Below are 14,906 nucleotides of genomic sequence, written 5' to 3'. Positions count from 1 at the left end.
ACCTGACTTTACACCAAGTTGTTTGTTTTTATGGAACAAGCTACCCCACCCAGGATCCACCTTCTTCCGGCCTAACCACCTCTTCTCTGACCTAATCTGAAGGCACAGTGATGGACACTTCCTGACAACTTGAAGTGCCAAAAAAAGAGGGAGTCTTCTTGGTTGAAACACAGACATCCAGAGACTTGACTTTGGCTAGTAAAAACAGAAACTTCTGGGTCTTACTGCCCTCATTCCCCCACAGGAATGCAGAGACATTCCCATCTGCTATTCACTAAATGTGTCCTCCTAAAACTCATGTACTGAAATTCTAATCCCTGATGTGATGGTGTGTGTGTGTGTGTGTGTGTGTGTGTGTGTGATGGTATGTGTGTGTGTGTGTGTGTGTGTGTGTCTCGGCGGGGGTGGGTGGTGGGGGTGGGTGGTGGTGGGGGTGGTGATGGTGGAGATGATTAGGTTTAGATGAGGTCATGAGGATGGAACCTCCATGATGGGATTAGTGCCCTTATGGGAAGAGGAAGACACTCCCCCTTTCTCCAGCATGTGAGGACACAGTGAGAAGACAGCTGTCTACAAACCAGGAAGAGAATTCTCACTAGGAAGCCAACCATATGGGCACCCTGACCATGGACTTCCCAGCCTCCAGAATTGTGAGAAATCAACATTTGTGGTTTAAGCTACTCAGTCTATGGCATTTTCTACAGCACCAGGTAAGACACCATCTATTCATTCCTTCATTCAGTGAATATTTATTTAGTCATTACTATGTTTAGTAGTAAGGACTTAGTCCTTACTAAGTGCTTTTTGAAGTCTTGAAGACACAGTGGTGAACAAACTTTCAAGGTCCCTGCTCTCAAGAAGCTTACATTCTAGTTTTGGGGGAAGCAGCTGATAAACTTGTAAATAACATAATTTCAGCTAGTAATAAATGCCATGAAGTAAATAAAACAGAATACTATAACAGAGTAACTGCAAAAGAATGGGAGATTGTGATTTAGACAGATTAGACAGGAAAGACTTCCCCCAGGAGGAAGGGTTGCTGGGTAAAATACAGGATGCCCAATCAAATTTGAATTTCACATAAACAATGAATTTTTTTAGTATAAATATGTCCCAAATATTACATGGCACAGATAATATTTATACTAAAACTTATTCCATTGTTTATCTGAAATTCAAATTTAATTGGGCATCCTGGCTTTTTTGTTTGTTTGTTTGTTTGGTCACACAGCACAGCATGTGGGATCTTAGTTCCCCGACCAGGGATTGAACTCCGGCACCCTGAAGTGGAAGTACGGATTCTTAACCACTGGACCACCAGGGAAGTCCCATGGGCATCCTGTGTTTTTTATCTGCTAAATTTTGCAGCCCTACCTGTAGGTGACATTTGGGCTGAGAACTGAATGACCAGAAGGAACTAGCTATGCAAGGTTTAGGGAGATGATGATTCAGGCAGAAGGAATACCCAGTGTAAATGTCAGAATAACCAGAGAGTGGAAGGTACAAATGAGGTCAAATAAATAGGCAGGGACCAGATCATGCAAAATTCTTTAGGGATAGCAAGGAGTTTCAGTTTCTCTCCCTCTCTGCCTCTCTCTCTCTCTCTCTCTCTCTCTCTCTCTCTCCTTTAACGCTGAGAGTGATGATATGCTGTTGGAGTTTTCAGAAGGGTGACAAGATCTCATTGGTATTTGGCTGCTGTGTAGTCGGCCACTTTTGGAAGGGCTTAGAGGACAAATTCAGAAGATAATTAAACTTAACCTTCTGTCATTGGCCTGGGAAGAGGCATCTACATTTGAGGGTGGACCCAACTAGGAGTTCTAGGCCGGGCGTCCAGGGTAACTGGGCGGTTGCTATGGAGGGCAGCTTGGCGGTTGCTAGGGAGAGAGAGGGGCGGGGTTCGACGCAGGGCGACGTCTAAGAGGCCGGGGCGGGGGCGGAGCCTGGAGTGCGGCGGCGCGCGCCTCGCGTTCGCAGGAAGTCGCTCAGGGTAAGGAAGGGATGCGAGCGGAAGTGACGTAGTCCCGCGCACGCGGTCCAGCGGGGATCGGGCGGGTTGTTTCGTCCCGGCTTGGGAAGTTACGAGCTCTTTTACCCCACGTAGGCCGGACCCAACGCTCCGGTCCCCGTCCCGTCGGCAAGATGGTGAAGCCCAAGTACAAAGGACGGAGCACCATCAACCCCTCTAAAGCCAGCACAAATCCTGGTACGGGCGGCGGGGCTCGCGGAGGGTGGGGCTTGGAGGAAGCTTGGAGGGAGGGACACCGGGTGGCCTTGCTTGGAGTGACCTCAAGCAGAGTGGCCTTTGGGGATGAGAAGGGAGAAGATGATTACTTGTTTATAGGCCCTGAGGAGGGCTCAGTCTTGCACGCCTGTCAAGGCTAGATGGCAGGCACCAGCTCTAAAGCCGGGAAAGTGAACACTCAGGCCTGGCAGCCATGGGGCATCTCCACCTGTGAGGTGCAGAGACTGGGAAGCTCTGAGTTGGAAGGGACACTTAAATTTGACCTCTTCTTGGGTCCCTGTGTGTGTCAGGTGTTGAAGCCCCTCCCCCAATATAGTTCAGTCTTGTATGAGTCCAGCTCTCCAGCTCAAGGAATTACTAGAAGTACTATAAATTAGACAAAGTCAGACTAAAAGTGATGTAGCCTGACCCAGCTGGCCCTTTACGCTTGGCCACACTTGCCTGCCACCTTAGCTTTGACCATTTAAATGAGAAAGGGCTAGTAGATTTGGAATCATCCCACGATGATGTGGATTTCAAATCTTGGAATCATCGCATCCGGTAAAGTGCATAGAAAATGCTGCAGATAAGTACGATTGTTTCAGTAAAGATGTTTTTGAAGATGTGTATGAGTTTTGTTGAGGTTCCACCACAGAATGAACAAGATAGCTTCTGGGGGAGTCCCTTCCATTTGGGTTTAGTTAATAAAACATATTAAAATATGGCCTAAAGTTTTTGATTTTAATTCATGTTGAATGTTTTACCTGGACCGCTGATAAGTTATTCAGTTTGTGTAGACTGGGATCTGACAGCGTTAGACCTGAAGAGGCCCTTAGAGATCATGATGTTATAGGTGAAGAACTGAGCCAAAATAGGGGAAGCGTCTTGTCACAGCTGGCACACGTAGTGAACAGTAGAGCTGCCAGTCCTGTGATTTCTGCCTGTTTTCTACTGCATGACTTCAAGGCAGATGACTTAAAGGCATCCCCAAATGAGAAGCTAAGCCGGTATTACTATGCTAATTTGTCCTTCTCTTTCTCTCTGAGATGTGAGGCAAGAATTACTACCTATTTTGCTGTTGATAAAACTAAGGTCAAACATTAGGAAATTAAGAAACTGGTACATTAGGAACACTTATGTGTCAGAATCGTAGTCTTCGTGATGCTTTGCCTGTAGCAGGCACTCAGTATTTGTTAAACTGAGACCCAGAGGTAGGTGTCTTAGTGGTTAAGAGCACAGATGGTGATCTGATGCTTTTGTTCAAATTCTGGCTCTTGTACAAAAAATCTTTGTACAAGATGCTTGCCCACTGAGCCTCAGTGTCTTAACCTGCAGAATGGGGAGAATGCATCCCTCTTGGTAGGATTGTTGCATGGATTACATGAGACAATGCCTATAATGTGGATAGCACGGTGCCATAATTAGTGCTCAGAAACATTACCTACTATCATTTTCAAACACAGTCCTACGGAGGGTTCCAGATTAGGTCAACTCTGTCATACCATGTAGCTTCCAGGAATGATTTTGTTGGAGCAACACGTGGAGAAAGTGGAGATTTTGCAGTGAGGTGGCAGCTCGCCTGCTTTGAGTGAACTAGTTGGTGTGTTTGAAGCAATGGCTATACTTAGACTTGTTGGCTATCAAATAGTGTGCATTCCACTTCTGTGTTTCCTAGATCGAGTTGAGGGAGCAGGAGGCCAAAACATGAGGGACCGGGCCACAATCCGACGCCTGAATATGTACAGGCAGAAGGAGCGCAGGTGAGCGTGGGCGCTGGTGTCCTCTCCCCTTCCCTTCCTGCCCTTGACTTATAGCTGACACCTGTTAAGCCTTTGATATTCCCACCCCCACTTTCCCCAGGTAGGAGTAGTGTATTTTCAAATACCGTTTTATATGATAAACTGAATTTTGAGTTAAAGACATGCGCAGTAGGGGGTGAAATAGTGATTGTGTCACTGTACTGTACAACAGCCTTGTTCCTCACAGCCTCGGCCTACACAAATGGCATGTTAAATCTCAAGGTACATATCTGTCAGATAGAAATCTGCTTTTCTTTAACAAAGCATGTAGGATGGTGTCATGAAAGCGGCCGGAAAACTTGTTTTTTCTAATGACAAACCTTAGATCACAACATTGTGGCACTTGGAAACTCATCACAACTCGGATGTGCTGAGGCAGCCTCTACCACAGGGGCTTGCTGAGTGTGGCATTTTGCGACCTGGTCTTATTTTGTCTTATTCAATTTGTTTGGTAATTGGATTCTTCATCCGTTCTAAAAGATGTGTCTAAAACACAAATGTCAATGAACGTAATCTGCCTTAGTCACCTACTCTGCAGTTTGTTTTAGAATTTCGAGTTCCAGCAAAAATCACCCTCTACTTAAAATTCATTTAAACTAGCCTTCAAATAATTATCCAAAAAAGACTCAAGTATGCAGTTTTCTTTTTAAAAGCAAACAAACAGTAAACAGATTTTTAAACATGGTCATTAGTCGTTATTCATCGAGCAGAAATCATTACGTGCTCTGTTGCAAGAGGTTAAGTGGCTTTGGGGCAGTCTGTTTTGAATGTAGAAGTACTTTTTGTTTACCAAAATCTGTATTTCATGATCACTTAAAACTGGAAGGAGAAAAAAAAAAAGAGGTCCTTTTGATGGAAAGCGTATTCTGTAAACCCAGCTTTGCTGTAGCCTTTCTTCTGTTGTCAACCCAAATCTGTTACTTCCTCAATTCAGGAACAGCCGTGGTAAAGTGATTAAGCCTCTGCAGTATCAGTCAACGGTGGCTTCTGGCACAGTGGCGAGAGTGGAGCCGAACATTAAGTGGTTTGGTGAGTGTGGTCCTTTGCTACTTTTACCCTAGAAAATGTGTGCTGTATGGAAAAGGGTAGAATGTTCAGGTATCTAAAAGGCAGGTATCTGGGGGCTTCCCTGGTGACGCAGTGGCTAAGAATCCGCCTGCCAATGCAGGGGACACGGGTTCGATTCCTGGTCCGGGAAGATCCCACATGCCACGGAATAACTAAGCTCATGCGCCACAACTACTGAAGCCCGTGCGCCTTAGAGCCTGTGCTCCGCAACAAGAGAAGCCACCACAATGAGAAGCTGGACACACTGTAGTGAAGAGTAGCCCCGGCTTACCACAACTAGAGAAAGCCCACGCACAGCAACAAAGACCCAATGCAGCCAAAAATAAATAAATAAATAAATAAAAATAAGAGGCAGGTATCTGGGGTGAGGGGAACTGCCAAGGACAGTATGAGAAAGGGATGAGATAAGAAGTCCCCACCGTGGGAAAAGTGGAGAGAAAAGTCGTGGCGGTGGCTTCCATAAATGACTTCTTTTTGAAAAGAGCCCATCATTGTTCACCGTGAGTGAACCTCTTAGACAGATGAGATCATCCTTAATGACTAGCATTCATTAGAACTCTCCTCTCCTAATTTCCAGTCACCTGGAGAGGTGACTTTGAGAGGTGCCTTGCAGGCGTGTTTGTGCCTTTAGCCTAAAATTCCTCTGAAACACTTTTTCTTAGTGGGGTTGTATTTGGACTGAGTGACAATGAAAGGACCTCTCGTTGGTCCTTCCCAGGAATGAATAGCGTATCTCCAGAGGTCTTGGGGAAGCAGGATTTCTTCCTTTGGAAACTCCACCTTCATCTCTGTTGGGGCTTTCAGCCTTTCCCTCAGCCACTGCCAGCTGTGTGGGCACATCAGATGGTCAGACGACATTCTTTGCCTGCTGCTTGACCTCTCTTCTGGGGGGCAGATGGCAACTACCTTTGCACATCTCGTACGTCTCTTGGTGGGATTGGTACCCCCTAGGAAACTACAGCACAGAAAAGTGTCCGAGAGAACTCCTTCAAGAGGCCTTTAGCATGGTGGCAAGGTCCGGTGACACTAGATCCAGACCCCCTGGGTTTGAGGCCTAGTTCTGCCATATCTGGGGCCATGGTCAGGTTCTTAAGTTTGCTCATCAATTTCTCCATCTGTAAAATGAAGATAAAAACAGCACCTATTGCGTAGGACTGTTGTGGTAATTAAATGAATAAATACTCTTATGTAAAGTGCCTAGAATAGAGTCCAGCAAGTAGTACAATAGAAGCTTTAACCGCTGGCATTGTCACCATGCCCGCCAGTGTGTTCGTCTTCACCTTGAGTTTGGCATTTGTGCTGCAATGTGCTGTTTAGTGAATACGATCTCTCACTTCCAAGGTGTTCTCCAAGCAGTGTTACATAGTTTCATTGTGTTCCCTTGCAGGGCTTTGTTGGTTAATTTAATAGTGCCTTCAAACCCTAATGACCCTAAAAACCAGAGCTGTGACCCTTAGGTGCTGTGCTTCGGGATTCTCTTGAGTATGCTAACTGATCAGCTGTGATTGGCTCCAAATTTCTTTGCCAGATCTAGCAGGAAGTAGGACATTTGTCAGATCTCAGTTCCATTCAGTGATGTTTATTTTTCAGTTTCATCCAGTCAGGAAATTGGACTTGGAGAACTATTGAAACCCTTTGTGTGTCTGGGTTGGTGGATTAGTTCTTAGTGTATGAGTGCAGGAGAGGCAGTTTTTTGGGGGTTTGTTTTCTGGTTTTTTCCTTCTTTTAAGTTTGAAAATGGCTACGTGGGATGGATGTGTCAGGTGTTTGGGTGAGTGAGGGCAATTTAAAATCTTACCTTTATAGCACAGGGAGATCAGCTCGGTCCTTTGTGACCGTCTGGAGGGGTAGGATAGGGAGGGTGGGAGGGAGGGAGACGCAAGAGGGAAGAGATATGGGAACATATGTCTATGTATAACTGATTCACTTTGGTATAAAGCAGAAACTAACACACCACTGTAAAGCAATTATACTCCAATAAAGATGTTAAAAAAATAAAAATAAATAAAATCTTACCTTTCACTGTGTCCCTGGGAAGATGGAGGCGGCGGAAGTTGTAAGGAGCTATTTATTAAACAGCAACATTCTTTTGTAAAACAGGAAACACACGTGTGATTAAGCAGTCATCGCTACAAAAATTTCAAGAGGAAATGGACATGGTCTTGAAGGATCCATACAAAGTCGTCATGAAGCAAAGCAAGTTACCCATGTCTCTTCTCCATGATCGAATCCGGCCTCATGTAAGATGGAGGATGTCCCCGGCCACCCGTGCACATCCCTCTCTACCATACTTTGCTCTTGTTTTTCCATAGAGAATAGGGCCTGCTTTCCGAGACTTCTCCTTTCACCTTTGTTAGGGGTCTCACCTTTAGCATGAACCGAATTCTGTCGGAGAAGTTCAGTGGCATAGTAGTGGACCAAAGCACAGGCTTGGGAGTCAGGCCTGAATTTTTTTTTTTTTTTTTTTTTGCGGTACGCGGGCCTCTCTCTGTTGTGGCCTCACCCGTTGCGGAGCACAGGCTCCGGACGCGCAGGCTCAGCGGCCATGGCTCACGGGCCCAGCCGCTGCGCGGCATGTGGGATCTTCCCGGACCGGGGCATGAACCCGTGTCCCCTGCATCGGCAGGCGGACTCTCAACCACTGCGCCACCAGGGAAGCCCCAGATATGCTTTTAACTTTTGCACATTCACCTGTGTGTGCATTACAATTACTATGTTTCTGTAGCAGTACTACAGTGTAAATACTGTAACTTATATTGTCTCTGTATTTTAGTGTATAGACATATTACCACCTTGTACTTACTAAGGTACAGGTTTATAGACACAGGTCCAGGTATATTGTATGTTATAGGCTGAGAGATTTTCAAGGATAATTTTGATCATAATTTTCCCAGTGACATTAGAACCTAGTTCTCATGTAAAACGTGACTGTTCTGTTTGGGGATGTTCCCTTGTTGGAGCGTAGTGAATAAAACTAAACTAAGAGATGGGTTAGAGACTCTGATAATAGCTTAAGGATCTTTAGGAGTTGGAGAGGTGTCTGTTAAGTTCAGAAGCCACTGGGTTGTTCTCTCTTCCGTGTTTCGTAGCTGGTGCTTACAGAGGAGCCTGTACTGGGGGGCAGAGGGTGTTTGTTTTTTTTGAGGATATTCTCTGCCGGCTGTTAACATACTGTTACGTGATAGATCCTAACTCAGAGTTTGACTTTCATCCTGTTTCAAAAATTCCTCTGCCTGCAACTCTTTTACAGGCACATCAAGTTCTAGTTAGGATCAGGTTCCTTTTATCACATCTAAACTATTATTTTGGACTTTTGCTAGATGTTTTTCATCTGAAGACTTTGCATGTGCATTTAATAAAAACGTTACCTAAATTAGGAAAAATGTTATCTGAAACTAAAATGCATCTTACAAAGCAAGCAATTCCTTTTAGCCATGAAAGAAATTAACTTCCAAGAAAAAGTTGGCATTTACAGTTTTTTTTTTTTTATAAATTTATTTATTTTATTGTTACTATTTTTTTGGTTGCATTGGCTCTTCGTTGCTGTGCACGGGCTTTTCTCTGGTCGAGGTGAGCGGGGGCTACTCTTCGTTGTGGTGAGCAGGCTTCTCATTGTGGTGGCTTCTCTTGTTGCGGAGCACGGGCTCTAGGCGTGCGGGCTTCACTAGTTGTGGCTCGAGGGCTCTAGAGTGCAGGCTCAGTAGTTGTGGCGCACGGGCTTAGTTGCTCCGCAGCCTGTGGGATCTTCCCAGACCAGGGCTTGAACCCGCATCCCCTGCATTGGCAGGCGGATTCTTAACCACTGCGCCACAAGGGAGGCCCTACAGTTGGTTTAAAAAAAACCTCACAAATTTGAGCATGATCATCCTTGACAAAAATCTGTGAATTTGGCGAATTTTATGCACTTGTTAGAAAGCTAAAAAAAAAAAAGGTCAGAAAAAAGAAGTTAATTTTCAGCATTGTAGCAGTAATTACATTTGACTAAAGTTTATGATAAATGAAATAAAGCAGAGTTTTTGGCAAGTCTTACACACAGCGATTCATATTTGCTTTGACTATTTGTATTTTGTATTTCTCCAGGAAAGCTTACAGAGCCTTCAGAAGAGGGGAACAAGTGCGTTTGCTATTTAAATAAGGATTTCTGATTTGAAGTCAGGCTGCGTCCATGTTGTAGATTTTGGTATGGGTTGAGCTTTGCAAAAATGAAAGCAGAAAGCCTTTCCCAGATAGGTTTTGAACTTTTTGCTTTTTCTCAGTGCTTTGCTTAGTGTTACCTGTAATTCTCCTTTCTCTTTAGAACTCCAAGGTGCACATCCTTGATACTGAAAGCTTTGAAACTACATTTGGCCCTAAAGCACAGAGGAAGCGACCAAATTTATTTGCAAGTGATATGCAGTCACTTATAGAAAATGCGGAAGTGTCCACTGAGAGCTATGACCAGGGGAAGGATCGTGACTTGGTAGCTGAAGACACTGGTGTGAGGTACAGTTTTAAAGTTCATGCATAGCTCCTCGTTTGCTCTTCTGCAATGGACATCTTCTTTACAGTTATTTACCTGCAAGAAGCTCAGTGATTTATCTCATAGGTGGAGATCTTCCCTTAGACTAGAAAAATTAGTGAAACTGGTTGGGGCCAGACTAAAGATAATTTAAGGTGGCTGGTTTACTATTGGTCTCTTAATTCCCCCCCAAATAAAAAGAAATAACACTTTCTTCATAATAATAACAGTATATTCTATCATAGACAAATTTTTAAAATATAGTTAAATTGGAAATACAGCAAAAAGAAAATAAGCACTCATAATTCCACTACTTATGTTAAGCATTGTTAATATTTTGGTAAATATCAGGGTTTCCTCTGGACCACTGGGGGTGGGGGGAGTTCATTGATGGCCTTTGAGGTTTCCGTGACCCTCTGAAGATAATATGGAAAATTTATGTACATGCATAAAAGAAGTGGAGTTTTGTTGTTTATAGAGAAAGGGAGGAGAAGAAGGATCCATAACTTTCATCATACTTTCATAGGGGCTCATACCCAAAAGAAGGTCAAGGATCAGTTAAGGATATATATGTATATATATACATTATTCTGGATGTTTTTATTTATAAATGTAATACTTTAAGACTGTATTTTAACTTGCTTTTATTTTAATATATTTTTCTAAATTATTAAGAATATATTTCCAGGGGCTTCCCTGGTGGTGCAGTGGTTGAGAGTCCGCCTGCCGATGCAGGGGACGCGGGTTCGTGCCCCGGTCCGGGAAGATCCCACATGCCGTGGAGCGGCTGGGCCCGTGAGCCGTGGCCGCTGAGCCTGTGCGTCCAGAGCCTATGCTCTGCAACGGGAGGGGCCACAACAGTGAGAGGCCCGCATACCGCAAACAAACAAACAAACAAAAAACAAAACGAAAGAAAAAGAATATATTTTTTCATGTCAGTTCTTAGTCAACAGTGATATAATGTTTCATGTCAGAGTAGGTTTCTGTTGTGGCCAGTCCCATGGTTAGACATTGATGCTGTTCAGAGGTTTCCCCTATGGTAAACAACTCGAAGGTGAAACATCGATGTGACTAATTCTTTCTCATTCTTAATTGTTCCCCAAAGATAAATTCTTAGGGGAAGTGCCGTTGAAGAATATGCAGTTTTTTGATAGGCGGCTGCCTTATTACCCTCCAGAAAGGGTTTACCAGTTTCGTTCTCTTGGTTCTCCCTCACGTGTTCCTGAGGTGCCCTAGCGGAGAGGTGCTGTCCCCTGCGTGCAGTGCCACTGCCTTGGTGCTGTCCTCGGTCCATCGCTAGCCCTGGGCCTCCTAGAGGTAAAGTCAAGGCACTCGAGGCCAAGCAAAAAGAGGCAGCGAGTTCATTTATTCTTAGAACTATTTGGACTTGTATGCTTCTGCTGATTTGAATTTTTTCCACCTCCAAAGGGTACCGTCGGCAGTGGGGGAGAAACAAAACTATTCTTGTTCCAGGGACATTGGGTAAATGTCTCTGAGGCTAGTAAATGAGCAGATTCTCAACCTTATCCAGAAAGTTTCACTCTACGTGGGAGCTGTGGAGTGTGGATTATGGTTCAGATTCCTTTTCATAATTCTCTGTGACAGACTGCCTAATTATAGTTGCTTTTTTTAAAATTAAATTTATTGTGGTAAAATATACATAACAAAATTTACCATTTTAATCTTTTTAAAAAATTATTTATATATTTTTGGCTGTGTTGGGGCTTCGTTGCTGCGCGCAGGCTTTCTGTAGTTGCGGCGAGTGGGGGGCTACTCTTCATTGCAGTGCGCAAGCTTCTCATTGCAGTGGCTTCTCTTGTTGCAGAGCACGGGCTCTAGGTGTGTGGGCTTCAGTAGTTGTGGCACACGGGCTCAGTAGTTGTGGCTTGCAGGCTTTAGAGCGCAGACTCAGTCATTGTGGCTCACAGGCTTAGTTGCTCTGCGGCATGTGGGATCTTCCTGCACCAGGACTCGAACCCGTGTCCCCTGCATTGGCAGGTGGATTGTTAACCACTGCGCCATCAGGGAAGTCCCAGTTTAATCATTTTTAAGCATCCAATTTAGTGGCATTAAGTACATTCACATGGCTATGCAACCATTACCACTATCCACCTCTAGAATTTTTTCACATCATCCCAAACTGAAACTCTGTACCCATCCAGCACTAATTCCCCATTCCCCCCTCTCCTCAGCCCCTGGCAACCACCATTCTGTTCTCTGTCTCTTATGAGTTTGACTTCTCTCTTGAATAGTACTTCACGTAAGTGCACTTGTACAGTATTTGTCCTTTTGTATCTGGCTTATCTCATTAGCATAATGTCTTCAAGGTCATCCATGTTGTATCGTGTATCAGTACTTTATTTGTTTGTATTGCTGAACAGTATTCCATTATGTATACATGACATTTATTTTTATTCATTCATCTGTCAATGGGCATTTGGATATAGTTATTTTTTAAATTAAGTCAGTTTTTGGTCCGTCTACAACTAGTTGGTTTTTTTTGTTTGTTTTTTTTTTGGTTTTTGTTTTTGTTTTGTTTTAATTTTTATTGAAGTATAGTCGCTTTACAATGTTGTATTAGTTTCTGCTGTACAGCAAAGTGAAGCAGTTATACATGTACATATATCTACTCTTTTAGATTTCCATCCCATTTAGGTCACCACAGAGCATTGAGTAGAGTTCCCTGTGCTGTACAGTAGGTTCTCATTAGTTATCTCTCTTTTTTTTTTTTTTTTTGCTGTACGTGGGCCTCTCACTGTTGTGGCCTCTCCCGCTGCGGAGCACAGGCTCCGGACGCGCAGGCTCAGCGACCATGGCTCACGGGCCCAGCCGCTCTGCGGCATGTGGGATCTTCCCGGACCGGGGCACGAACCCGCGTCCCCTGCGTCGGCAGGCGGACTCTCGACCGCTGTGCCACCAGGGAAGCCCTAGTTATCTATTTTATACATAGTAGTGTATAGATGTCAGTCGCAATCTCTCAATTCATCCCACCCCCCCTTCCCTGCCTTGGTAACCATAAGTTTGTTTTCTACTGCTGTGACTCTATTTCTGCTTTGCAAATAAGTTCATCTGTACCATTTTTCTAGATTCCACATATAAATGATATTATACGATATTTGTCTTTCTCTTTCTGACTTACTTCTATATGACAATCTCTAGGTCCATCCACATCTCTGCAAATGGCACTATTTCATTCCTTTTTATGGATGAGTAATATTCCATTCTATATGTGTACCACATCTTCTTTATCCGTTCCTCTGTCAATGAATGTTTAGGTTGCTTCCACGTCCTGGCTATTGTAAATAGTGCTGCAGTGAACATCGGGGTGCACGCATCCTTTCGAATTATGGTTTTCTCTGGATATATGCCTAGGAGTGGGATTGCTGGGTCATATGGTAGCTCTATTTTTAGTTTTTTAAGGGACCTCCATACTGTTCTCCATAGTGGCTGTACCAATCTACATTCCCACCAACGGTGTAGGAGGCTTCTCTTTTCTCCACACCCTCTACAGCATTTATTGTTTATAGATTTTTTGATGATGGCCATTCTGACCGGAGTGAAGTGATACCGCATTGTAGGTTTGTTTTTTTGTTTTTTTTCCTTGCGGTACGCGGGCCTCTCACTGGTGTGGCCTCTCCCGTTGCGGAGCACAGGCTCCTGACGCATAGGCTCAGCAGCCATGGCTCACTGGCCCAGCCGCTCCGTGGCACGTGGAATCTTCCCGGACCAGGGCACGAACCCATATCCCCTGCATCGGCAGGCGGACTCTCAACCACTGCACCACCAGGGAAGCCCCTCATTGTAGTTTTGATTTGCATTTCTCTAATAATTAGTGATGTTGATACGAGTTTTGATACCACTTTCCCTTGGCACATGGTGTTTTCCCTAAAACATCCTTTTAATCTTTATAGTGCTTCGTTTGCTCACTTTGGGTCTTTTCTTATTTAGAAATGAAGCCCAAGAAGAGATATATAAAAAGGGACAGTCTAAAAGAATATGGGGTGAACTCTACAAGGTAAGACTTTAAATTCTGTCTCACTGAGTGGTTCCTTTGGCCTTCATGATCTTATATGAGAAAACTGACTTGGATCTATTGCAGCTCTGTCAATACAAATTCCACCTCCAGGATGGATGTGTCCGTGCGCGTACTACCATTGTTCTAGATAACTGCATTTTTTTATTACTCATATAATAGTAACAACCACATTGCATAGATTCACATATTCTCTGTTAATATTTCTTTGGATTACCTGCTAAAATGATATTCCTGTTGAGATTTATTATACATGGTTAGAGCTGCATGAGCATTTTTGAGTTACTTAGTCCAGCCCTCTCATTTTACAGGTGAGAATTCAAGTCTAGAAAGCTTGAATACCTTCCCCAGCTTACCCAGGTAGTTAGTACAAGAGGCTTTGTGTCTCCTGAGTCCCGGTCTAGTTCTCTTCAGCTGGCTGAGTCTTAGGTCCGCACTCAAGTAATATTCTGGGTAATGAAGACTTTCAAGCATAGTCACGTAATTAAATATAACATGATAGGAAACTAGTACCACGAAAGCACACAAAATTTTTTAGTTTTTTTGTAAAATACTCAAAATCTATAACATGGAAGCTTAGAGGTCTAAGAAGTAAATGAGGGACTGCCCTGGTGGTGCAGTGGATAGGACTCTGCACTCCCAGTGCAGGGGGCCTGGGTTCGATCCCTGGTCAGGGAACTAGATCCCACATGCATGCAGCAACTAAGAGTTCGCATGCCACAACTAAGGAGCCTGCTGCAACTAAGGAGCCCTCGAACTGCAGCTAAGACCCAGTGCAACCAAATAAATAAATAAATAAAATATTTTTTTAAAAAAGAAGTAAATGGTTCTGCTCACTAATACATAGCAGTCGTGAAATAGACTGGTTTCATGCAAGCTAGTTCTATTTGGAATTCAACAAGTTTCAGATACTCACAGGATGAAAACAATTTTTTGAGTACTGATCCCTGGGCTTTGAGATTGGCTACCACCTGCTCTCCTCATAAGACTGTTGAGGGGTTATCTCTATTGTTGCTTTATTTTTCCCAGGTTCCCTTAAATGTCTTCTCTCTTTCATTTTGCCCTTGTACTCCTGTAGCAAGTCACTTTTGCCTCTTTGAATTTGCAGGTGATAGATTCATCAGATGTTGTAGTTCAAGTTCTTGATGCTAGAGATCCAATGGGTACCCGTTCCCCTCACATTGAGACTTACTTGAAAAAGGAGAAACCTTGGAAGCACCTCATTTTTGTTCTTAACAAATGTGACCTTGTTCCAACCTGGGCAACGGTAAGTACAGTTGCTAA

The 14,906-nt window shown here is 43.8% G+C and overlaps 1 protein-coding gene across 1 annotated transcript in view; it reads left to right on the top strand.

Moving 5' to 3' along the window:
• The first annotated feature begins 1,997 nt into the window (after positions 1-1,997).
• GNL2 (G protein nucleolar 2) overlaps positions 1,998-14,906 on the top strand; it is a 25,664-nt gene continuing 12,755 nt past the window's right edge. The window contains exons 1-7 of the mRNA XM_067725538.1: positions 1,998-2,206; positions 3,900-3,984; positions 4,958-5,052; positions 7,192-7,331; positions 9,389-9,573; positions 13,538-13,604; positions 14,731-14,889. Coding sequence (XP_067581639.1) covers positions 2,143-2,206; positions 3,900-3,984; positions 4,958-5,052; positions 7,192-7,331; positions 9,389-9,573; positions 13,538-13,604; positions 14,731-14,889 — 795 coding nt within the window. The 5' untranslated portion in view covers positions 1,998-2,142. The remainder of the gene's footprint in view (positions 2,207-3,899; positions 3,985-4,957; positions 5,053-7,191; positions 7,332-9,388; positions 9,574-13,537; positions 13,605-14,730; positions 14,890-14,906) is intronic.

This window comes from Pseudorca crassidens, chromosome 2 (genome assembly GCF_039906515.1).
Source record: "Pseudorca crassidens isolate mPseCra1 chromosome 2, mPseCra1.hap1, whole genome shotgun sequence".
Lineage (NCBI taxonomy): Eukaryota > Metazoa > Chordata > Mammalia > Artiodactyla > Delphinidae > Pseudorca > Pseudorca crassidens.
This window is presented reverse-complemented; position numbering and strand designations above follow the sequence as displayed.